Consider the following 25,617-nt stretch of genomic DNA (forward strand, 5'->3'; position numbering starts at 1 on the left):
AAAAATGTAGCAATCATTGCTCACTACGTTACTCAGTAGTTCCTTTTGGGAAGGAATTCAAGAAGGATGCTTTCAAGAAGGAGCTAGATAGGTATCTTATGGATAGGGGAATCAAGGGATATGGGGACAAGGCAGGAACCGGGTATTGATAGTAGTTGATCAGCCATGATCTCAAAATGGCGGTGCAGGCTCGAAGGGCCAAATGGTCTACTTCCGCACCTATTGTCTATTAATTCAAACACAACTGTTTTATGTGCTTTGTTCAGTTAAGTGTTGGTTTGTACTTTCACAATTTTACAGTTATTTTGGTTCACAAAGACCCAGTAATTTCTTTGGAAGTATTTGCCAAAGTTGTGGAGGCTAATCAAAGCTGACAGTTTCTTTACGTAAAGAAAAAAGAAATGATGTGAGAAAGAGAATATTTTACACAGTTTTCTATGGAAAAAAATCTGCTACGAGTTATTGAAGCTTAAGTGTAAAAATGGCAGATGCATTATTCTCAGACTATTAATAAATATAGTAAGTAGCTAAAGCCCCCCCAAAAAAAGGAATATAATTTCACTAGTACATTAAGTCTTCTATTTAACTTAGATTCAAGTGAAACACTAGCATGCTTAAGAGTTTACAGAAGTACACAATCAAGAACAGAGCAAGGGCTCTAAACAAGTCAAAATCTCCAGAATTAAACTGTACAGTTAACAGGTGCAAGGGACATAGTTTTGCATAACTTGAAACATATATAGAGTTTGTTTAATCATCTTTAGTTATGTTTTAAGTGCATCTTTTAAAAGTAACTTTAACCTCTATCTTTTATTGATTTAGTAATGGATATGGACATTTATATTCAATTCAGCCACGTGGGCTTCACTTGCTGTCAAACCTGTCAATGTACTTCTTGAAGCCTTTCCCTGCACTCGGTTTGCTCTAGATCAGGGGTTCCCAACCTCTTGCTTAATGGTATTGGTCCATGGCATAAAAAAGGTTGGGAACCCCTGCTCTAGCTAGTCCATGTGACAGTACGATGTCACACAAAGCTCTGCAACCATACAGGGATCAGCACTCAACATTTTGTTTTAGAATATCTTAAGGCAGCGAGTTGACACTAGCAAGCCTGGAAAGGGAAAAAGAAACTGTTATGTAGCTCGGCTATGAGCCAAGTGATTTAAGTATGCTTGCAAGAAAATTAACCTCAGGGTTATATATGGTGACACTTAAGTACTTTGATAATAAATTTACTTTGAAGTGAGCTTGCAATGAATTGTGGTCTGATAAATTATAGTAGATGCAAGTTATGGAGCTGAAGGGTCAGTGACTCTACATGTAGCTTGGTCACTGAATTTCTTCCCCTTCAGGAGTGCAAAGTGCTGATGCAATTAAACAGAATGATCAATGCTACTGACTAGAGATGAATTCCTAGGCATTTATTTTGTATTTTACAAAGAGTTTACCTACAACATACATGCAGCATTTAATTTGTTTTTGCACCAAACAAAGTATGTAATTTGTCAAGATATTTTGCCATTTAACCTTTTAGTGAGTTGATGCAAAAAAAAACTTGAGGAGCAAGAATGGAAGTCTGGAAAATGAAGCACTGGAGGCCACAAAATATCATGCATTAAAGCGAAGGAATAATTATTGTAAACTATGATTAAGATAGATTATAGATTTATTGAATAAATTAGTTTCATCCTTCCTTGTTTTACTGAAAAGGCCCACATCCCATTATACAAGTGAGTTGTACATTCTGCTGTAATGGCCTATTGTTTAGATATACAGCACGGTGACAGGCCCAATGAGCCCACACTACCCAATTCCACCCATATGATCAACCTACTAACTTATCACGCCCATATAATTAACCTACTAACTCATATGTCTTTGGAATGTGCGAGGAATCCAGAGCATCTCATTTAAATAAGATCACCAACCTCAATTTAAAAAGCAAGTCATCTTAATTTTCACATATTTAATTTATAGGTATTGGAAGTCTAAGTACATTTGTAATTTCTAATAATATTTAAATTTACTAAGTCAATTTGAATTGTTCTTAAATGTCTCCAATCATTAGAGATTTAAAAGCAATTTGTCACTAACCAGGACACTTGATTGGTACTCGACTCAGAACTCCAAACATTCACTCTCTCTACCACTGCCACACAGTGCCTAGAGTGCCTGTCATCTCTCTGTGACACTTCTCTGGCAGCACATTCCAAATGCACAATCTCTTCTACAAAAAGGGCAGGGAGGTAGTGTAAATGACAACATCCAAGTTCCTCTCAACTCGCATGCAAAGCATGCTCGGAAATCTACTGCCATTTCTTCGTCATTGCTGGGTTCAAGCCTTGGAACTCAGAATCAGAATCTGGTTTAATATCACCAGCATACGTTGTGAAATTTGTTGTTTTGTGGCATCAAAATATTGCACAACATAATAATGAAAACTGAATTGCAGTATATAAAAAAGTTAAATTAAAAAAGTAGTGCAAAAAAAAAGTGAGGTAGTGTTCATGGGTTCAATGTCCATTCAGAAATCTGTTAGCAGAGGGCAAGAAGCTGTACCTGAATCGCTGAGTGTGTGCCTTCAGGTTCCTGTACATCCTCCCTCATGGTAGCAATGAGAACAGGGCATGTCCTGGGCGATGGGGGTCTTTAATGATGGATGCTGCCTTTTTGAGGCTTTGCTCCTTGAAGATGTCCTGAATGCTGGGGAGGCTAGTGCCCATGATGGAGCTGACTGAGTTTACAACTTTCTGCAGCTTATTTCAATCTTGTGTAGTCACCCCTTCCCCCATAACAGATGGCGATGCCGCCAGATAGAATGCTCTCCACGGAACATCTGTCGAAATTTGCAAGTGTCTTTGGTGACATACCAAATCTCTGCTTTGTAATTTTATCAATATGTTGACCTCAGGATAGATCCTCAGGTGTTAGCATCCAGGAACATGAAATTGCTCACTCCACTTCTGATCCCTCAATAAAAACCGGTGTGTATTCCCTCATCTTATGCTTTCTTAAGTCCACAATTAATTCTTTGGTCTTACTAATGTTAAGTGCAAAGTTGTTGCTGCATCACCATAACTAGCTGATGTATCTCACTCCTGACATCTTCTCACCACCATCTGAAATCCTGTCAGCAATAGCTGTGTTGTCCGTAAATTTATATCCCTCTTTCCAAAGGGATTTTGAGGGTTCCTTCACCAAGAGGACTGCAGAAGTTCAGGAAAATAGCTCACTAGAACAATCTCAAGGGCAGTTAAGGATGGGCAATAAATGCAGCCAGTAATACTCACATCCCCAAAAGTTGTCTCTATTGAGCTCAATAGAAATGTTAGGAACTGTGAAGTAGATCTTCTCATCATCAGCAAGTCATCTTGATTAGTTGCTGTTTCCAAACTATGCACCAGCTTGGATTACCTACCCTGGTAATGGATTTGCAGCCAGCATTGATGTTGGCTTTATTTATTTATACGTATGCAATGAATGAATGGATCTTTCCCACAGCCTCTATGTGCATTCCTCTTGGTGGTGTGAAATAATTTTCTACTAATACTTTATGAAGAGTAATGCCAAGGTTTCTTGATACTAGATGCTCAATGCTGTCTGTCAAATGAATCCCCAAAAACACAGCAATACCTCTGTCTTAATGAAGGGCAGTGGAAAGATGCCTTAGGTACTGGTTCTCAAGGAATGAAGAGTATCATCTGGAGTGCAGTGCCTTTGATTTAAAGTACATTCAGCCAATAAGGAAGTAATGAGGGCTTGAGTGAGAGCATTGTGGGAGATGTTGGCCAGTCTCTCATTTGTCTCCAAAAACACACCATCCAGTTGAATTCTTGGTCAACTAAAATAAAGCTTTGTAATTAACAAAATGGAACAAACTGCTTATGCATTCATAATCAGAAATACAGATTTTCAGCAGTGGTCTGGCTTCCTGGAGATTTTTAAGGGCTAGAGCCCCGACATGTTTTAGCACTACAAGTGCCTGCAAGTACATTAAATTCAATTTTTAAATTGTGCTTTCCCCACAAGGTAGTCTTGGCTAGTGAAAACATGCCTGCACCTTCACATAAGGATAGCTATTTAAAACTGTACTGATGTGATAAGACATGGATAGACGAATCATCGCTGGATTCATGCTCCAATTCTGGAGCAATAAAACTTCTTGGCATTCTGTTTTGACAGCACAGGAAACCTACATAGGCTCCAATACCTAGACACAAGCACTGTAGTTACGCATGCAGCAACGACACATTTATCTCAAAATAATCTAATATGAAATGGATCAGACAGCAAAATATAAAGGCAGTTTTAAGACCTTCATTCATCAACTTGACTTAGTTTCATATCCCATCATTTTGTGAGGAGCTAATGGGACTTTAAAAACAGTCTGTAAGGCGAAGAACAAGGTGTAAAAATTGAGAAAATAGAGCATAATGGCAAGCATTTGTTTGAGTGTACCCCCTTATCTTCCTTGAAACAGTGTGGTCTGGCTGTTCACAAGACTTGCAGATAAATATGGGTTCAATTGTAAAAGTCTTTGCAAAATGTTAAAGCTCAAATTGTTTCTTGACTGAAATCTTTTCTCCAGCCTTTCAAGATACTGATAAACCCAGAATTTTCCCATCAAAACATCTATGGATGTTAATGGTTAAAATATCAAAGAAGTGTTTGAGTAAACCTCAGCATCTCTCAAGCAAAGTTTGTTTACACAGAGTCCACCAAGGGTAAATTGTGTTTGAAAATATGTAGAGTTAAAAGGAATGGTATATGTGAGTAACATTTAAAATTCAAGGCAACAGTGTGTTGAACAGGGCAGTAGATTGGTTTTTGTTAGCACAATCTTCCTTTAATAGTTCAATGAGTTGCATACAATATTAGCCTTGACCAGTTCTACTGCACCAAGATAAGTTCAAGTTGAATTCTGGAATCATAATATCAGAGAGGGGGTGCGGGGCCATACTCAAAGCAGGCACACATCCACACAGACATATTTCCAAAGACCCTCCTCCCCCACCCATGGAAACACGTAGGCACACACAACCATGTATAAACTTGGCCAGAAATCCACACAAACCTCTTACCCACCCATGGAACACGTTTCAATACAGACTCCCATACATGAACACATGGATATATGCAAGCTAATACCCACACACTGATTCCCATGCAGACGGGAGGGAGACACACACACACACACACACACACACACACACACACACACACACACACACACACACACACACACACACACACACACACACACACACACACACACACACACACACACACACACACACACACACACACACACACACTCTTACTTTGTGGATTAATCAGCAAGGGTTACTTTGTTTTTCCAGCCAGGCTGGGTCAACAGACAGGTGGGTAGAGTGCAGAGACTTACCAGATAACTCTATAACTAAGTGTAACATCAGTGGCAGGGAATTTATGTGCAAAATTCTGAGGTACAGGATTAATCTGCACTTGGAGAGGTGCCAAGTCACAGTGTTCCTATTGACAGTGTCTGTCACACACCCAGGAGCAACAGAGGCTTGATGTGCATTAGTTTTCTCTTACCTTTGGAGTACCTGACTATGGATTTCAGATGGTTCTGTGATGAAGAAAAACACCAATAGTAAAAAAAATAGCTAAGCACAAAAAGAAATACTTTTCCTTCTGAAAGCTCTTTTGATAATGGTGTTTCATTAGGTTGGTTTGAAAATGGCATTCAGTGAAAAATTAAATGGATCAACTGTTGCCCATTATATTGATAGACTGAATTAATTCAAACAATTACTTAATGAAATCACATGATCCACCTTATAAGCAATAACCTATAACGGTACTTTGTGCCTGCAAAGATATATCAAGAAAGGTACCTACTCAGCAGATTGTTGCATACAATTGGTTAGAAGAGTCAAGTTTCTTTCACAGCAACAACTTCATTCTCTGAGACATGCTCTTTTCTTGGTGAGAGGCACAAATAACCATATGTACTGTGGATCAAAAATGTGGCTTTGTAATAAAGCTATTAAAAGCAGCTCTCAACCAAGGCAAATGTAGCACAGAGCACCTGCTCTTGCTTTTCTAGGGTTAGTTCCTTATTGTAGATACAATAATGTTAAATCACTGATTGTAAACTCATTATGTACAGCCAAGCATAATTTCATGGAACACTTATCATTCTTCAATCATGCAGGATTTCATTTGGCTCAGTTTAAGAGATATTGCTGAAGGAAATAGTATCATTCTAGTGTAATATTTTGCAATGGTCCCTTGTCCATTGACAGTAAATGGCTGTATTTTTAGTGTGTGGCCAATTAGTCAAACACATACATATCATACTTCATGCTGCATACCTGGAGTGAGCAGTTTATGCGAATCACTGAACAATTAAATTATCCCTGATTACACGTCCAGAGATAACCTCCCTCCTATAGTGCTTCATGTGATCCACATATACTGCAATTTATACTTTATGCTGATTCTCTTCCTCTTTTGCCTCAAGCTTATGCTCCTCCTCTTGTACTTATTTCTCAAGCAAGGATTAAGCATTCTGTTCATTATGTTGTGCAGCAGATAATGACAAAGGGTGAAGGCCTGTTTGGTGCAAACTTACTACATCCTTCAACTAGTACAGCCAGTGAAATTTTCTGCAATGAGCAATCTATCTGTTAGAGGAAATCAGTGGGTTGAGCAGCATCTGTTGGATGTTATCAACTATCATTATTTCAGGTCAAAACCCCGCTTCACGATTTTGACCTGAAATATTGACAAATCCTTTCTGTCAATGGATGCAGCTCAACCGACTGAGTTCCTCCAGCAGATTGGTTGTTGCTCCAGAATCCAGCATCTGCAGTCTCATCTCCAAATGCAATTTCATCTTGAATGAGCCAAATGCATTCTCCACTGGAGTCTTGGTGGTTGCCATTTGCTGTCATTGTAGTGATGTTCAGTTGAAGTTGATGGAGCACAGACAGAAGCCAGGGAAGGAGAGGATAGCCCTCTTCCCCAAGGTCCAGCCCTAGAACAGTGCAGGTCCAAGAATGGTTGGCCTGTGAAGAAAGGAATTGTGAATATTCTGGAAACCTGACTCCAACCATGAGAGAACACTATGCATGGTATATCATGACTTGAACATGGAGGGACTATGAACCTTTGCGATTCGTGAGGAGCTCAGGGTTCTGATGGAAAACCTGAAGCTCAACACATACAGTTTATCTTTGCCCCAATTCTGAAACCATGAGCTTTTATTTTATGCAATACCCTTTGATACAGTGCCTTACCGAGTGTCACAAAATCTTACTACATGCACCAGTTCTCCTTCATCTACAAACATTACAGCAGCATGGTAATGTAGTTATTAGCATATAGTTATTACAGCACCAGCAACTAGGGTTCAGTTCCACTGCTGTCCATAAGGCATTTCTATGATCCCCCTGTGACCGTGCAGGTTTCCTCCAGTACTCCTGTTTTCTCCCACATTCCAAAAGACATACAAGAGAGGAGGTTAATTGGTCACATGGTGTAATCGGGCAGCACTGGCTAGTTGAGCCTGAAGGACCTGTTACTGTGCTGTATGCCCAAATAAAAATTACTTCAAAGTACTTCAATAAATTGATCAAATGATTTCTTTCACAAAAATCACATTGTTCATCAATCATTTTGAATTATGTCTAAGCACACTGCTATGACATCTTTAATGATAGCTTCTAACATTTTTTCTACAATAGATATTAAGTCAACTGGCCTACAATTTCCAGCTTTCTGTCTCCTTTTTTAAAGTTATATTTACTAATTTCCAAACTACTGGATCCTTACCCGAATCTTGGGCGTTTTGGAAAGTTAAAACCATCACATCAACTATATCACTAGCCAGTTCTTTTAACATCTTAGCATGAAGTTTATCAAGACCTGAAAACTTGTTAGCCTGCAGCTCTAAAAACATTGCTTACTACTATTCTCCTGGTGATTAATTTTCTCCTATTTTCTGCCTCCCTGCCTCCACCATGATTTTCAATTCAGTTATTTCTGGGTTATTTGTATCCTCTGCATGAAAGACTGATGCAAAATATTTACCTACTTCCATGTTTTCCAGAGCTTATTTTAGAAAACCCACTTTCTATAGCAACTAATGCTCATTTTTCTTTAAAAGATCTAAGGCATGCATTCACATTTCCATTTAACTTTATCTTGCTTTCTAATTTTTTTATTCATCATTAATCTTTTATTCATTCCTTGCTGTATTTTATATTCTGTCCAATCTTCTGATCTGCCATTCATCTTTGTACAATTATATGCTTTTTCTTTTAGTCTGATACTATATCGTATTATTTTTAAGTTAACCAAGATTGATGGGTCCACGCCTTAGAATTTTTCCTTCTTATCAGAATATATCTATTCTGTGTATTTGGAAAGATCTCTTGAAATGCTTGTCACTGAAATGCAATTGACTGAATCCTTAACCTAATAGGCTGGTTCACTTACCTAACTGTTTTCACAACTTCACTATTGCCCTTATTTAAGTTTTGATTTGTAAAGGGGTTGATTGATTGGCAAGGGGGTTAAAGGTTAAAGGCAGGAGAATGGGTTTGCAAAGAAGAAAACATCAGCCATTATCGAATGATGGAGCAGACTCAATGGATTGATTCTGTTCCTATATTTTACTGTCTTAAACTATTAGTCTTTGATCTATTCTTCTCTCTGTCAAACTGAATGTAAAATTCAGTTACATTACAATTACTGCTGTCTGGGGGTGTTTTCTCTATGAGGTAATTAATTAATCAATCCATTTTCCATTCGCAAAGCTGTAAAAAAAAATACAGTCCTATAGGATTGAATTACTAGAAAAACTCACTTCACTGTTGTTGATTGAGGGGAAAATAATGGCCAGGCATTACAGGTAACTTCTCACAATAATTTAAAAGTAACATATCCCCATTTGTGATGAAGGGTCTTCATCCTTAAAGCATTTACTTTCTACAGATACTTCATGACCCGCTGAGTGTTTCCACCAGCCAGACAGCTGGAAGGCCAAAGAGAGGAACTGAAGATATTTTAGAGTGGCAGTTTATCCCTGAAGCTGTTGAACTTTTGAAGGAAGAGAATCTTATATGCTGCCTGGTTCAAAGCACTCACTTTGTATTTAAAATGGAAATGTCACAATGCTAGTGTTTGGACCTTTATGACTTTGGGTACCTTTTATCAGAGCTACTTGTGGTCACTGCATCATAGGAAAGAGCCAATTTTAAGAGTTACCATTCAGAATGGCTTGGAAGGCAATTTGAAAATTACAAAAGCAACAAAATAAATTATTTCCTGAAACTTTATTTTCCAGCATATTGAAAGAGTTTTTGAACAAAAAGCACATCTCCCCCCCCCCCCCCATTTCACTTCAAGTACAAGCCTAAGCAGGTGTACATTACAGTAATTTCTAAAGTCTAGTACTTAGTGTAAGGTGAACTAACTTGGAAATCCAATCCATTTGAAACAGCTAGTCTAATCTATACAACATCAGAATGGTGGATTCACTGCTATTTACAAAAATGAACTGCAACTTTGTTAAGGTAATTGCTTTGCTGGAGGCTGTATGGAATTCAGTTGAAAACTAAAGGGCATACCGAGTCCATTATTGTAGAAAATACTGGCAACACAACGGTGACACCGATAGAAAGAAACAAGAAAGAAACAAGATGAATGAAAATTAAAGCTCCACCAAAGCCTGAAGTATTGGACATTCTCTCAAATATGACATATCTGTTGTTCAGATCTATTATTTTTCCTATTTCTAATTGAGATTCCTAGTCTTCGTAGTGTTCTTCTTTCATTGAAAACTAAGGTATTAAGATATTCTGTAAAGGCAGGAGTTGGGGATAGCTTACCATTTTACAAATGAACAGCTGATCAAGAGGAACAATCCTGAAGAAATTACATGGTAAAATACGAGATGTCAAATGAAAAGACCGAAGCTTATCTGCTTCATAACGGTGTCTCAAACATATGAAATTAAAAGATTTCAACCCTCACCCCGTTACCTGTTATTGTGTCAATGTATTTGTGCAATGTTTGAGGAAATATTTTCCCCACACTGACTTGCAACCATGTTCAGCAATACTAATAATAAATGCAGTAAAATTATGGAAAGGCTCAGAGAAGGATCAACAGCTACTTAGCAAATGTTGTTTACAAGGAAAAGCAGCATCAATATGCCATCGTATTGGAGTATAAAGACAATAAATACTGCATTGCACTGGCACCCTACAATGCTTTTAGAAGTACAATGGTAACTTATTCTTTTACTATGAATCACATAGCCTCTATGGTTCAGACTGAACATATTCTAAGCATGTTCACAACAAGAAAGACAAGTTCTAAAATGAATAAATAGGCTATTTAGCTGCACTGTAAATCAATATCCTTCTCAACGGAGATAGAAATAAGGGGGGGATACAAACAGATTTTACTGTAGGTTAAATAGATGCAACAATAATAAACCAACTACTCCGAATTCTATTTACTTGTAATCAGAGGGTAAAAAAACCTTCATCAGGAATTACACACTGGAAAGTGAGATGCTTAAACTTAGCTTCAATTGTTTGGGACAAACATGTAACAACCAGAGAGAATGGGATTTCTGGAGTTAACACAAGGCTATTATGACAATGTAAAATCGAGACGAGGAGAAGCCATGCTTTCTTCTCTGTACTACCAGTGGCAGGAGGTAGAGGAGCCTTGGGTCCCACACCACCAGGTTCAAGGACAATTATTACCCTACATCCATGCTGGTTCAGGAGCCAAATGATAAACTTCATTCACTCTCACTCTGAACAAACTTCACAACCTACAGACTCACTTTCAAGGACTGACTCTACAACTCATGTTCTCAGCATTATTTATTTATTTATTTATTTGCACAATTGGTCTTATTTTGCAAATTGGTTCTTTGTCAGTCTTTGTGTGTAGTTTTTCAAATTCTATTGTATTTCTTTATTTTCCTGTAAATGCCAGCAAGAAAATAAATCTTAATACAGCAATATGGTGATATATACGTATTTCGAGCAATTGGGTTATCAATGCTTCATTACAAATTTGGTTTTCAGGTATCTATTCTTATGACACAATAACTTAATGTTGCAACAACTGGAAAATTACCAACTTTAAGCAGACCAACCTTGTGTGCTTCTGGAGTCCCAGAAGGCTTAGTTAGTATATTGTTTGAACACAATGTTCAATTCTACTTTCAACTCTTCAGACACTGAACTAGTACATGTTTAGACAATAGTATTGTCAAGTAATATTCTTACTACACAATTGACAAGCAATTACCATCCAAGACAAGAAAGTCAAAACACCTACCTTTGACTCAACACCTAGTTGTCTACCATCAATGCACTGGAGTTCACAGTAGACCATAAAATCACTGTGGAACCAACAACAGTTAAGGGAGGACGTATTTTGAGGTGAATGGTTGACGTCCCAATTTGTCTCCGCTATCCACAAGTTATATCAAGATCACAGAATACTATTCATTTGTCTGGATAAAAACAGCACCAACAACACTCATTAAATTCATACTATCCAGAATAAATCAGCCCAGCCACTGCCCTAAACTTTTAATCCAGACATCAAGAACTTCAAGAAAACCAATTCATGAGTGTTGCAAGGCAAGTTGTAGGGAAACAAAGTATTTCATGGGAGACAAATATACAGAGAGTGTCAGAAAGTCGGCATGAACATGGAAAGTACAGAGAGAATCTGAGAGTTCCAAATGACAACAAATTAAAGCTACTGAGATAACATTAGTGGTAATGCGCAAACATTCACTCACCAACAGGCAAAGATAACCTGATCAAAAACAATTGCAAAAGCATCAGTTAATTTATTATGCCAACACATTATTGTAATAAAACTTTATGACTATAGTGCAATAAAGCATTGCCAGGATACACAGTAGGTTGATTCTCAAGTATTCTTCACAATTGGAAAACTCAGTGAACATCTCACTGGCTGTACACATTTGACCTACCCAAAATAAAACACATTTTGTATTGAACTTTGAGACCTTAAAATATGCCAAAGTTTCTTCCCCTCTACCAGTCACTGTTACAACATAAGAAACACAACAGTCAATGCACATTAGATATTCCAACAAACAGAAATGTGATAATGACTAAACAATTTAGTGATTTTTGAGGGATAAAAATGGTGAAGACACCAGCATAACTGTTCTGTGCTTCGTCAAGATGATGATATAATGAAGAGGGCATAGAGACTTTTAGTATATTATTTTGAAAGATTCCACCCCTGCCAACGCAGCATTCAAACAAAGCATTGCACTTCAATGCAAGCCTAATTTGTGTTCAAATAGAATATCACAGCTTCGATTGCAACACGCCGCTTCTACTTAATATCTTGCAGACTACTTGCATCGACTTTGAGCATTAAGCATTTCTGCAATGTAATCTCCAGTAGTAATTCTGTTGATCGTCTCCTACTGAGAGTTCTTTTCTTTCTCCTCTAATCAAGCAGCTCTGTGCTCATTTTCCCAGCCCTGCTTGAGGCAGAGATATTCTACTAGGCCATTCACATCTCAAAGCAACTGGCTGGTGTTCAAACCCTTAAGTCATCAGAAGAGTAATTTAGTATCAGTCAGAAAATTCCCTATAGAATATTGAAAAGAACAAAAAAAAATAGAATTTTATCAACATCCAAAAGAAATAATTAATGTACCAAGCCACTATATTATTATCTCTTGAACGAGCACTCATAGGGAAACTTTCATGCTATTCAGGCTAGTTTTTTACCTGTGGAAAGTTAAGGGAGGTGTAGGCTGAAGCCTGGAGCTCCAACATGGCAGCACTAACATTAACCCTGATGTCAATTTACCTGTTCAATATATTTAATAATTGCCCTGGGACTGCATATGCTAGAAACATTACTTTCGAATGTATGGGACTATGCAGTTCACAAAGATCTGAATTTTGCTCTGTACTTTTCTTATATCAGTTAGACAGAAAGGAAATTCTGTTTTTTTTTTAAATTATTCTTACCTTTCCTATTTGTTAAGCAACAGCAACTTCCTGCTTCACTTATAGTCACTGAATTTTTAGGCAAAATTTGAAAACAATTTCATTCAACCTGCCAATAAAGAAAACAAAGTTTTAGTCACGTTATGTTGTACTTAACTACCTTATGCTACAACTAGATTGTCATAGCATATTCAAGGTAAGCTTACTTTATTTCTTTGAATCATTTCAAATCATTCTTATGAACTACAATGCTAAATTGATGAACATAGCAATTTCCACTGAAAATAAAACTGCTGTTGAATTAGTCTAGTCTATCCAAGATTGTTGCATAATAAAGCTACTTACATCAGACCCTGCTCTTTTGTAGAAGCATGAAAATGAGCTTGCATAATTTAGTCTTTAGAGAATGCTGCTTAAACTACACAATGCATAGAAGGTGATACTTCTGTGTGTATCATATGGAAGCACAAAACTATCTACGCAGCAGCTGAACTAGAAATGCTAGACAGGTTCAGCCATCAACACAACTGCTCCCATTCCTCTCAGATATCAGCTATTCTTTACATGACATGCACTAGGTTTACATTGCCAGGAGTGAATAATTGGCTTTTATCCATCATGCACCAAGGTATTTTAGCAGGAGAGAGAAGGATAAAATGTAGGGAGTAGGAAGGAGGTAGACTGCATTAAAATTGATGGCCAACTCCTATAGGTTTTCTTTCACATTTTTGATGATGATTAGTTGCCGCCTATATTCCAACCATTGGGAGAGCTTAGTTATACAAAAGGATAAATGGTTGAAGGATTTTACAAGATTTTAGTTGTCCACCCACAGCATAACATGGAATCTGTTTATTTTCTCTTTACCTGTGAGAATTTCAACAGTGAGAAACAAATAACGAACTTACCTTCATCACTATTTTGCCAGGTTTTGAAAATCTAAAGCAGATGTCAAACATGAAACCTTAAAATAGGTATATTTAGCCCAGAAAAGGAAATTACCTATTTTATTCACACTAGGGATGCAAGTACATACAGAATATCTATTACCCATTATTAATTGCTTTGAGAAAGTAATGGCAAATCACCTTCTTGATGAGGTGGTGGCAGTTTGATCAACTCTAGAGTGAGCCATTTGTGTGTGCCTGAAATCACGTAATCCAGAATGGGCAATTCTAGCCCTCATATGAGGAATGAACAACATTAAAAAAAAGACTTTTGCTCATACCAGCTTCTTTACACTTTTTAAAAAAGAAATTGAATTCTCCCACTTCATAGTTATGCATCACTCCAAAGGTCTGGTTATGCTCTCCATTAACTCAGCCTAGTAATCATTTCAACAGAGTACTTGCTTAGACATTTAAACATGGATTATTTCAATATTTATCATGTCAGTGCTAAAGTAGATGCTGCATCAGCAATGAATAATGGTGGATCTTTTCAAACACTGGTTGATGATGACAGAAGTACCTGGATTGACAAAGTGTTTACGCTTCGAGAGTGATGTCCAGCAATTAGGCCATATATCAGAACGTGACAATGTACATGGTTTGCAAAAAGCATCACCTTACTTCCAATGAAATAACCAGCTGATACAAAGGACATCTTAATGTGAAGTTGTTCTATGGAGAACATTTATCATGTCCAGAATAAAGAAATATTGGAGATTTTCCCTACTTAGTTTTACCATTAGAGGAGTGGATCAGTTATAATTTAGTAGTATCTCAATTTAAGACCAAGATTTATATAGTGTATTCTAGATACAAGATGCACTTTCACTACTTTGATAAGCTCTTAGGCTATCCAAATACATAGCTCTCTCTGTTCAAATATCCACTTTTTTGATTGTCAATACACATCTGAACTTTTCTTTCTAATTTCTTATAATCTCCTTATTCATTGTTCTCTTATTGCCCCAATTTCCTGAATCCTTTATTAATATTAAAAGTAACATAACTATTTAATGGAACTTTACAGAATTACAAATTGTTAGCCTTTTGTATCTTCCTTTTATGAGCAATGGACTTAAAGAACAAATTTTTGGTGTCATTTAGCTTTACACTGGTTTATCTCCTCTTTCTCAAACTTTGGTGGCCAAAACTTAATCCTGGTTTCCAAATAAAGCTTTGGTTAGTTTACTCAGACTGCAAAATTTAAATAATAATCCTAGAAATAACTGACTGGAATGTATTCGGAGCACTCTTGCACCCAATCATTTCAAGGCCATGTTTTAACTTGCTGGTTTGTTCTGTAATGCACAAAAAAAAAAGTCCTGCAATATAGGGAAGGTACCATCAGCAGCACTGGTGTCCTACATCCTACATGTGATCAGTCTTAAAAGAAAACTGCTTTTATAGTGAAACATAATTAGGTTCAGTTTTCTAAAAGATGGATTACCCAATGGAATTATAGCCTCCAGAAACAACTTCTGCTGTACCTTTCCAGATATTCAGGAAGGTAATTATGGCTTGTGAGCATATGGAGTGAGAAATCACTGGTCAAATGCATGACAATCAACCTACAAGGACAGGAATAGCAGTATTGATTGATTTATTGAAAGTAATATTCAACTGCACACTGATTTTAGGTTGGGAATTAAACATTTTAGACCAGGACATCCAAACTCCAACTTGTTGGCCACATACAGTGTGCAAGTCCCAATAATCCAACAGCAAGTCCATGCATCAGTTGTATTTACATTTATAGTTCTAATTCACTCGTTTATCCAAAGTGTTAGGGACATTCTTGGTGGGTGGGGGTGGAAATATGACACAGTGTCACTCATATACTGAAACTCTGAAAGTTTTAAGATAATACTTCGGGTTAATTCACAAAATAATAAATGAAAATAATATTATTACCTTTCTGTCTTGGCCCCAAAACATTTTCTAATCCTCTGTTTACATGAATAGATAACCAGAATTCTATTACTTATCCTACAATGAACAGCTACACTGTTCGAGAGTGAAAGATTGAAATGCATCTCTAACAGTTGCCAGTAGATGCAATATGGCACAGTTTACTGAATAAAAGTTAAAGCTCTGCCATTGCAAGTTAATTACAGGTAAAGATTACAGATGAGTCAAATTGAAAGAATTGACAAACACATTATTACCAGGAGATCATGCTCTGCACCGACTTGTTTTTTTGTGTAACTAAGAGATGCCATTGATCGTGCGCTGATACCATTTCTTTTTGTAAGGTGTCTGGTATCTTTTTATATTGCAGTAAAACTCAGATAATCTGCACTCTGGGGACTTTGGTGGTACTGGGCTGGCAGATTTTCCAAACAATTGGATATTATTCTTATCATTGCAGCAATGCTTGTACCGTAGATTCCGGACTACAGAGCGCACCTGATTAAAAGCCGCTGGCTCTAATTTTAGAAATAAAATCAATTTTTTAAATTGTAAAGGCCGCATCGGATTTTAGGCCGCACCGGATTTTAGGCCGCACCGGATTTTCGGCCGCAGGTGTCCCACGTTGTAATATGAGATATTTACACAGAAAGATATTACACGTGAGGATTTTTTTAACTTTTAATTAAATCCATATGGTAACAAAAACAAATACATATTGCAAATGCTTTTTTTCGAACCGTGCCCATACGCGGCTACTTTTAAATATACGTTGCGTATACTTCTTTACTGAACAACATTCCAATATCTCCTAACGACTGGTAAAAAAATATATATATTGCAGCCTACCAGGAAAAGTTATTGATCACCTTTAACTTAAAAGCAGAGTTCGCTCAGATCCAAAGCCGCTCGCGTAATGCGCTCCCCCCCTCCTTTCCGTTTATCGCAAACCGGCATTTTCCCACAAGACACCGCGAAACCGGGTGTGACGTCATAGCATCCCGCGATGTAGTACAGAAAACAAATATAGTTTAAACTAAGTAGGCAGCACAATGCTTCGAGTGTTTTCCATGTTGATGAGGGTGAGTACAAATGACTGATTTACAATAATTTAATTGTGAAAGTGCGCTTGATTTATCGTACAATTTCATTGGACCTCTGTGAACTACTCATCAATTTTATTGGTCTACTGTTATGAGGCAAAATGTTTACGAGGCGGCATGAAAAAAATCATGCATTAGCCGCTTCGGATTATTGGCCGCAAAGTTCAAAGCTGTTCAAAATGTGGGAAAAAAGTAGCGGCTTAAAATCCGGAATCTACGGTAATTCACTTTTTTTTTTAATGTGATTACTCAGGAATACAATAAATTTTCCAGTAACCAGGTGAGTTTAAAAGGGAACAGGATGAAAAAAGAAACACTAAGTTAAATGGGGAAAGGGCCACAGTGAGTTTACAGGGAGTGTGGGAACAGCACATCACTGTGTTTAAATAGAGCATGGGAATCAGATGAATGAGATAGTGGATCTACTGTATATAAATACAAATGCAGAATCACTGTATATATGCACATTTCTGGTATACTCTGCTCATGTTGTCATGCTGGCATCATGGTCCCTACTCAGAACCCCATGACAAGGTACCACACATGAGGCTGATTAGCAAGATAAGAGCCCATGGAATTACAGGAAAGTTACTAGCGGGGTGGAGCATTGGCTGATCGGCAGAAAACAGAGTGGGAATAAAGGGATCCTATTCTGGCTGGCTGCCGGTTACCAGTGGAGTTCCACAGGGGTCGGTGTTGGGACCACTGCTTTTTACGATGTATGTCAATGATTTGGACTACCGTATTAATGGATTTGTGGCTAAATTTGCCAATGATACAAAGATAGGTGGAGGAGCGGGTAGTGTTGAGGAAACAGAGAGCCTGCAGAGAGATTTAGATAGTGGAATGGGCAAAGAAATGGCAAATGAAATACAATGTTGGAAAGTGTAGGGTCATACACTTTGGTGGAAGAAATAAACGGGCAGACTATTATTTAGATGGGGAGAGAATTCAAAATGCAGAGATGCAAAGGGACTTGGGAGTCCTTGTGCAGGATACCCTAAAGGTTAACCTCCATGTTGAGTCAGTGGTGAAGAAGGTGAATGCAATGTTGGCATTCATTTCTAGGGGTATAGAATATAAGAGCAGGGATGTGATGTTGAGGCTCTATAAGGCACTCGTGAGACCACACTTGGAGTACTGTGCGCAGTTTTGGGCTCCTTATTTTAGAAAGGATATACTGACATTGGAGAGGGTTCAGAGAAGATTCACGAGAATGATTCCAGGAATGAAAGGGTTACCGTATGAGGAATGTCTGGCAGTTACTGGGCTGTATTCCCTGGAGTTTAGGAGGGATCTTATAAAAACATTCCGAATGTTAAAAGGCCTGAACAAATTAGATATGGCAAAGTTATTTCCCATAGTAGGGGAGTCTAGGACAAGAGGGCACAGCTTCAGGATTGAAGAATGTCCATTTAGAACAGAGATGCGGAGAAATCACTTTAGTCAGAGGGTGGTAAATCTGTGGAATTTATTGCCATGAGCGGCTGTGGAGGCCAAGTCATGGGGTGCATTTAAGGCAGAGATAGATAGGTTCTTGATTAGCCAGGGCATCAAAGCGTATGGGGAGAAGGCAGGGGAGTGGGGATGACTGGAAGAATTGGATCAGCCCATGATTGAATGGCAGAGTCGACTTGATGGACCAAATGGCCTACTTTGCTCCAATATCTTATGGTCATCTCACAAACAAGTCCCCATAAAGCCCATATATCAATCCAGTTTTTATTTTAGGTTCCTTAATGTTGTCATAGCCAGGGGAGGGTAGCAGGGATAAGCTCTCACTATCTATTAAATGCTCCCAATGGCATGAGTCTCAAATAGCCTCTGTCAACCAAGTTCAGCTCCTGGCCTTCACATGTGACTTAGCTACTAAGCCCAGCGGAACAGTTACAACTGACAGGAGAAGGGGCAAATGTAGATTCCTGGCGCCTTAAAACCAGTCGCTTTGGGCAGACGGGGTTTGTCAGCCGTGGTTGACAGCTCACCTAGGAGAAGAAAATCTGATCTATACCCATTCATGGGCAAGGCTTCCGGAGTAAACTCCAAGGAAAAATCTGGAGTTGGAGTCACACTAAATCCATCTCTGCCATTCCTCTGGATTCATCAGATGCATGGAGGGTGGGGTGGGGGCTGCTACATGGGCAACAGCTTGCTTTCCATATCGTACTGCCCTGGCTTGCGTATTAACTGATCGTAGACAGTGAAGACAAAATGTGAGGGATGCAGATCTGAATTGTAATCAGTCTAGCTTTTTGGAAATGTAGTACCAAGTGTGCTGACAAAGGGTATTTGACTGAAGATTGGGAATATATCATTGGCTTATCTCCACCACTACCAGAACCAAAGAGAAAGGAGGAGAAACTGAGGCTGGAATAGGAGGAGGAAGTTTTTAAAATGAGGGGTGGATGGCAATGAATGCCCCATATACCCTATAGGTAATGGTACTTGCCAGGAAAGAACCAGGTAGGTTATGCGCTACAGAGTGAAACACCACACAGGTAGGCTGTGGGCAGGCAGAATATGTTGGTATGGGCATCAGAAGGGGCCTGGTCCAGAATTGGCCGGGTGTCAGATGACAACTACCACTGGTGACATAGGTAGTGGCCACTTGACACCCTACTGTCTGTATATAATCTTACACTAATGCACATAGATCCCAGGTCTCTACCATCCTGGAATAGCAATATCCCACTTGTAAAGATCTAATTGATCTCAATGAGCACTGAAGTTCCACCTATGAGTAGATGCTGTTTTCTGGAATAGAGATGCTACACATTAGCAGCCCACTGTCCTACAGACAGAGGGGGAAGATGAACATCAGGTTTCTCAGCTGCCAGAACAGAGATGGCATCCACATACACTGTTTTCCAGGAGCAAGGATACGTCACCTATGAACGCAGGTCTCATCTCCAAACACTTCCACATCATGAACAGAATTCTACTCAGATTAAGCTGAGAGCTGACTCAGAGGAGAACGCTGCAGAAATCAGAGACCAGACATCTGAAATTTAAGGTCTGTCAGCTGACTCTGTGATGGGTTGAGAACTTGGTGTGTGGTCTGCACCACAGCAGATATTCCCAGACTTGGAACCAACACCCCATAATGATGGAGTAGTTCAAGGAGAACAAATCTCATGCACAGAGATAGGTACTTTAAAAGGATTATACATAGAAATAATCCACATCACTACTGTAATCTTGATGCAAATTATTGATTAGTAGAACTTTATTCCTAATTCAACAATGCTTCAGATCTGTGTAAGAGTGCATAATATGGTGGCTGAGTCCATACAGACGCTAATGTCGTCATTACGTGCCTTAATGATGTACTTCCAGATAACAGGGTATGGATTTCCATTCCACGGTGGCATTATTTTCTGAACAAAGGCATTGATTATCAATACTATCATCTAAAATGGAGCCATTGCTCAATACTTTCTCACTCTTTATTGATGCAGACAGCGAGTGGAAAGCTTTAAAATCCATATTGTTTATTCTGAAATGCTTTCAAATATTAAAGAATTATGCTTCACTGCTTACTGCACACAAGTATCCTTGAGTTAATAGTTTGCATACCTGTCATGTAATTATGCTGACGCTGGAGTGGGATCACTGAATTCCAGTTGATTCATCTCCCAGTCCGTTGTTTTCTGAAAAGGCTTCGTAATCCACTGTTTGGAGAAGGTCCAGCGAGAGGCTGAAGGCTTGCCGTCAGGACTTCACTGGGAGATGTCGCATCTTCTCAGTGCTATGTTGGGTAGAATCAGCCTCATCTCTGCATGATCTCCAGTGTTGAACCAGTCAACCTGTTATGAGAGTCAACAATTAATCCTTATTTGCTGAGGTGTTATTATTGACGATATGAAGAAAGTGACTTATGATTCGGTGACCATTTTGTACTCCTTACATCTATGGAAACCACTTAATAGGTTATGTAGCCCAAAAGTTTAATGCATTTGACCAGCAAAGTAGCTCTTCAGTGAGGCATTTGTATGCTAATTTGAAAGGGCTTAAAAGTACACGAAACATAAAAATTTGAAGGAATAAGACACTCAGCCTGCTCTACCATGTAAGAAGATCATGGCTGACCTGTTTGTAACCTCAACACCATATTCCTGTCTACCCGCAGTAACTTTCACACCTCTTATCAAATCAAATAGCTTTGACCTTTGTCTTAAAAATTAGTAGTCAAACTCTGCTTCAACCACCCTGAGAAAGAGTTCCAAAGACTCATAACCATCCAAGAGGAAACATTTTGCCTAATCAGTGGCCCATTATTTTTAAACAATGAACCTAGGTTTAAACCCTTTCACAATGGGTAACATCCTCTCCATGTTCACCCTGTCAAGACCCTTCAGGGTCTGATGTTTCAATCAAGTCCCCTGTCACTTTTCTGAACTTCAACGGACACAAGCTTTCCATGTTCAACCTCACTCTCCACAAGACGATATATTCCTGATATCACTGTAGGACATCCTCTGATCGTCTTCTAATACTCTAGCATCCTTCCTTAAATATGAAAACCAATGGCGTACAGTTCTCCAGCTGTGGTGTCACAAATTCCCTATGTAACTACAGCACAACTTTCCTACTGTTGTAATCAGTTTTTTAAAGTATTAAACAACAAAATTCTATTGTTTTTTCTAATTATTTGCTGTGCTGGCATGACAACCATTTTTAAATCATGTAGTAGGGAACTCAGATCCTTCTTCATTTTAAAGCTCTGCAATCTCTTACAATTTAAATATGTTTTCTTTTTATTTTTCCTGCTAAAGTCAATCATTTCAAATCTCCTACATTTAACACCACTTGCCATATCTTTGCCTCTCACTTAGACTTTCTGTATTCTTCTGCAGCAATCATTGTGCCTTCTTACTCTCATGCTTCCTGGAAATCTACATATAGTACATCCACCATTTCTACTTCATCCACTGCAGACATTACTTCTTCAAAGAATGTAGTGCATACTCCTGTGGAAACAAGATGCATGAAGGTGTCACAAATGCGATCCGGTGAATGTGGGATGATTCCGTGCTTAAATTGGCGCAGCTCAACACCACCAGTACAAAATTGATTGCTTTAAACTGTATCCTGCAGCTAAATAAACATGAATGGTGCAAAGAATTAAATATTGCAAGGGGACAATATGTGTGTGTCTTCATGAAACTTTTTTGCTAAGGGATCTCTGGTAGCATGGGCAGATACAGGCTTCATCCTACACTGAGTCACATCTTTTCGCTCTTGATCTTATTGGGGCAATTCATTCAGCGTCAGAGGGTCCTCATCAGACTCATCTGTGTTATCCTCCCACCCTTCCTCTATCTTCTGGCAGGCTGCTTTAGGGATGTTATCAGGCAACAAGGGCTCTGACACTCTGACCTGAAATTTTAAGTTTCACTTTCTACAGATGCTGCCTGACCTGTGCTGTGTTGAGTGCTTTGTTCTTATCTGTGGATACAACGCTTTTCAGCAAGGTCAATATAACATCTCGTGACCCTGAAAACTGACTAGGGATGGGCTCTTTGCATTCCTCCTCAGGATCCTTTTGTTACCTCTGATGCTTAGCCTGAAGCTCCCACTCAAAAGATACCGCTTGCAGTACCACCAAAGAGGCACCTATTATATTAGTTAATCAAGAGATCGTGTGACCAGATAACACACCATGCTAATGCTTTCAGACTTGGAGCACTGTAAGGCATGGAAGCAGTCTGGAGTAGGCTTTAAAGCTGCATTAGGAAATCTGTTGTTAGCTGAATGGCCCTTTAAATAACACAATGCAGAATGTAACTGATTGTGGACTTTTCTTTTTTTTTAAAAAAAAACTGCCCGAGTGCACTTTATGCACCTGTGAACTCCAATCAATGTCAACAGCAGCGGAAAATGGTGTTACATGATCATTAACGTCATTAACTGCACACATAACAATGGGGAAAAAAAATCAGACAAGTTTGTGTGGATCCTGCCCGGATGTGACCAGTTGAGCTTCCAGAAATGCTCACATTATTTACTCTGGATTACACTGTTTTTCCAATCACATTGTGCCAAGAAAACAAGAGATATGTAGTCCAATTTCTAGGCAAAAAAATTCATTGTCATCAAATATGTGCTGCACTGAAAAGAACAAATATGTTGCTTAAAAAGAATATTCACACTTCTCAATGATATGATTCACAGTTGAACTAGTCATGACCAGCATTGTTTTCTGTTGGCTATTTCCTCTGTAATTTTCCAAAATGCTGTTGAAAGTTGTATCACATTTCTTAATAACTGAAGGGGATCATTGAATTGCACAAAAAAAAGCAACTCTTCTCATTGTCTAATATGGGTAGAGGCACAAGAAACAGCCACAAAAAATGCTGTTAGACCTAAGCTATGAATTAGGGATAGTCAGCATGGCTTTGTGCGTGGTAGGTCGTGTTTAATCAATCTTAAAGAGTTTTTTTAAAAAGGGGGTTACCAAGAAGGTTAGTGAAGGAAAGATGGTAGACGTTATCTACACAGACTTTAGCAAGGCCTTTGTTAAAGTCCCACATGGGAGGCTGGTCCAAAACATTCAGTTGCTTGGTATTCAGGATGAAGTAGCAAACTGGATTCAAATTTGGCTTAGTGCCCAAATCCAGAGAGTGGTAGTAGATGGTTCTCTCTCTGACTGAAGGCCTGTGACTTGTGGTGTCTCACAGCTATTTAGAGTTCACGATTGCATACTTCCATGCACAGGTGTAAAACATGCATCCTAACTGCAATGTAGGATTAACTAAGTGCATCATTGTGTTAAATTTTAGTCTTTGACCTTTTATTATATTAATACTCCACCTAGACCAAACGTTTTGTTTTTTTTATAATGCAATTGTTATCAACTGTTCACTAATATTCAAGTCCAACACTGGAAACAACTGAAAGAAGCAGTTTGCAGCATGCTTCTGGCTTGATCAAAGAATGCTCTGTGATTCTGTACTATGCTATCCCTGTCAGAAGCAATCAGGTTTAGCATACCAAAAGCATATTTAAGAACACTTCAGTGCACTTTAAGAATATTGTTCATAGTAATCTTTATTTGAACCTTGGTAAACTGAAAATTTTCAGCTGTCACTCAGATTAGCTCACTTCAGAGTCAGAAAATGGTGGGTTCAATTCCCCATGAAGAGCAGGAGTAGCTCTTCCAGTTGCCTGGCCCAATATTAACGTTTCAATTAAACTACCACATCACTGAGCTAATCTTTGCTGTACATCTTTTGGCTGTTGTGTTTCTTATATCACAAAAGACTCCATAGTTCAAAAATACATACATAATTAGGATGCCCCAGAGTACTGTGCAGCCAGTTTTGAAATGCACTTGGCTAGAAATTTTTTTGTGTAATGTATTTTTGTGTCTATAGTCAACATGACTTTCTGTGTGGTAGGTCGTGTCTAACCAACTTTAGTGTTTTGAGGAGGTTACCAAGAAGGTTGAAGAAGACAGGGCACAGGGGATGTTGTCTACATGGACTTTTTCCAAAGTCCAACATGGGAGGCTGGTCCAGAAGGTTAAGTTACTTGGCATTCACGATGAAGTAGTAAATCGGATCCAACATCGGCAGTAGTGGTTATCTCTCTGATTGGAGGTCTATGTTTAGGGGTGTGCCACAATAATTGCTGGGTCTGTTGTTTGTCATCAATTAATGATTTAGATGATGATGTAGTAAAATTGGATGAACAGATTTGTGGATGACACCAAAAAGGGTGGGGGGTGTAGTGGACAGTGAGGAAGGCTATCAAAGCTAGTAGTGTGACCTTGGGGTTGGGTTTTGGGAATTTGATCCTCCACAATATTCCGCGTGGGAATTTAAACTGGAGGTGGCAGTGTTGTGTTTTTTTAAAAAATGAGGTCGAGTTGTGAGCTCGACATCAACCTGGCACGGATGGAGAGCGCGCTCAGGAGTGGTTTGTCACTGGATCGAACTCGGGAACCTCCGTTCTCAAGCCTGGTGCTAATCTCACTGCGCCACCAGCCGACGGGTCAGCTAGGAAAATTGGCTGAAAAAAGAGCAGCTGGAATTTAATGCAGTCAAGTATAAGGTGTTGCACTTTGGAAGGACAAACTAGGGTAAGACTTACACAGTGATGGTAGGTCGGAGGTATCCTGTAGAACAATGGAACCTGGGAATACAGACCATAATTCCTTGAAAATGACATCACAGGTAGATAGTGTCATAGAGAGCTTTTGACATATTGGCCCTCATAAATCAGGAGTTGGGATGTAATGTAGAATTTGTATAAGATGTTGGCAAGGCTGAATTTAGAGTATTGTGTGCAATTCTGGTCACCTACCTACAGGAAAGAAAAATTGAAAGAGCGCAGAGAAAATTTACAAGGATGTTGCTGGGACTTGAGGACTTCAGTCATAGGGAAAGGTTAGTAAGTAGGACTTCATTCCCTTGAACACAGGGGAATCAGGGGAGATTTGACAGAGGTGCACAAAATTATAGAGTGATGCATGCAGGCTTTTTCACCCCAGGCTGGGTGAGATTAGAACTAGAGGCCTTAGGTTTAGAGTGAAAGGTGAAATATTGAAGAGGAATCTTAAGGGTAACCTCTCCACTTAGAGGGTGGTGCGAGTGTGGAACAAGTTGCCATTGGAAGTGATGATGT

The 25,617-nt window shown here is 38.7% G+C and overlaps 1 protein-coding gene across 2 annotated transcripts in view; it reads right to left on the minus strand.

Moving 5' to 3' along the window:
- The window catches only part of LOC140741196 (vitamin D3 receptor-like), a 197,243-nt gene that overhangs the window by 116,708 nt on the left and 54,918 nt on the right, over positions 1 to 25,617 (minus strand). The window contains exons 2-3 of one of the 2 annotated variants that reach the window (XM_073071093.1): positions 20,566 to 20,795; positions 13,050 to 13,137 (exon numbers count right to left, since the gene is read on the minus strand). Coding sequence is in view for 1 of the 2 variants with exons in the window: in XM_073071091.1 (XP_072927192.1) it covers positions 20,566 to 20,572 (7 nt within the window). In the remaining variant the exon portion in view is untranslated. The remainder of the gene's footprint in view (positions 1 to 13,049; positions 13,138 to 20,565; positions 20,796 to 25,617) is intronic. The other variant, XM_073071091.1, reaches the window with a different exon arrangement.

The sequence above is a fragment of the Hemitrygon akajei genome, chromosome 18 (genome assembly GCF_048418815.1).
Source record: "Hemitrygon akajei chromosome 18, sHemAka1.3, whole genome shotgun sequence".
Lineage (NCBI taxonomy): Eukaryota > Metazoa > Chordata > Chondrichthyes > Myliobatiformes > Dasyatidae > Hemitrygon > Hemitrygon akajei.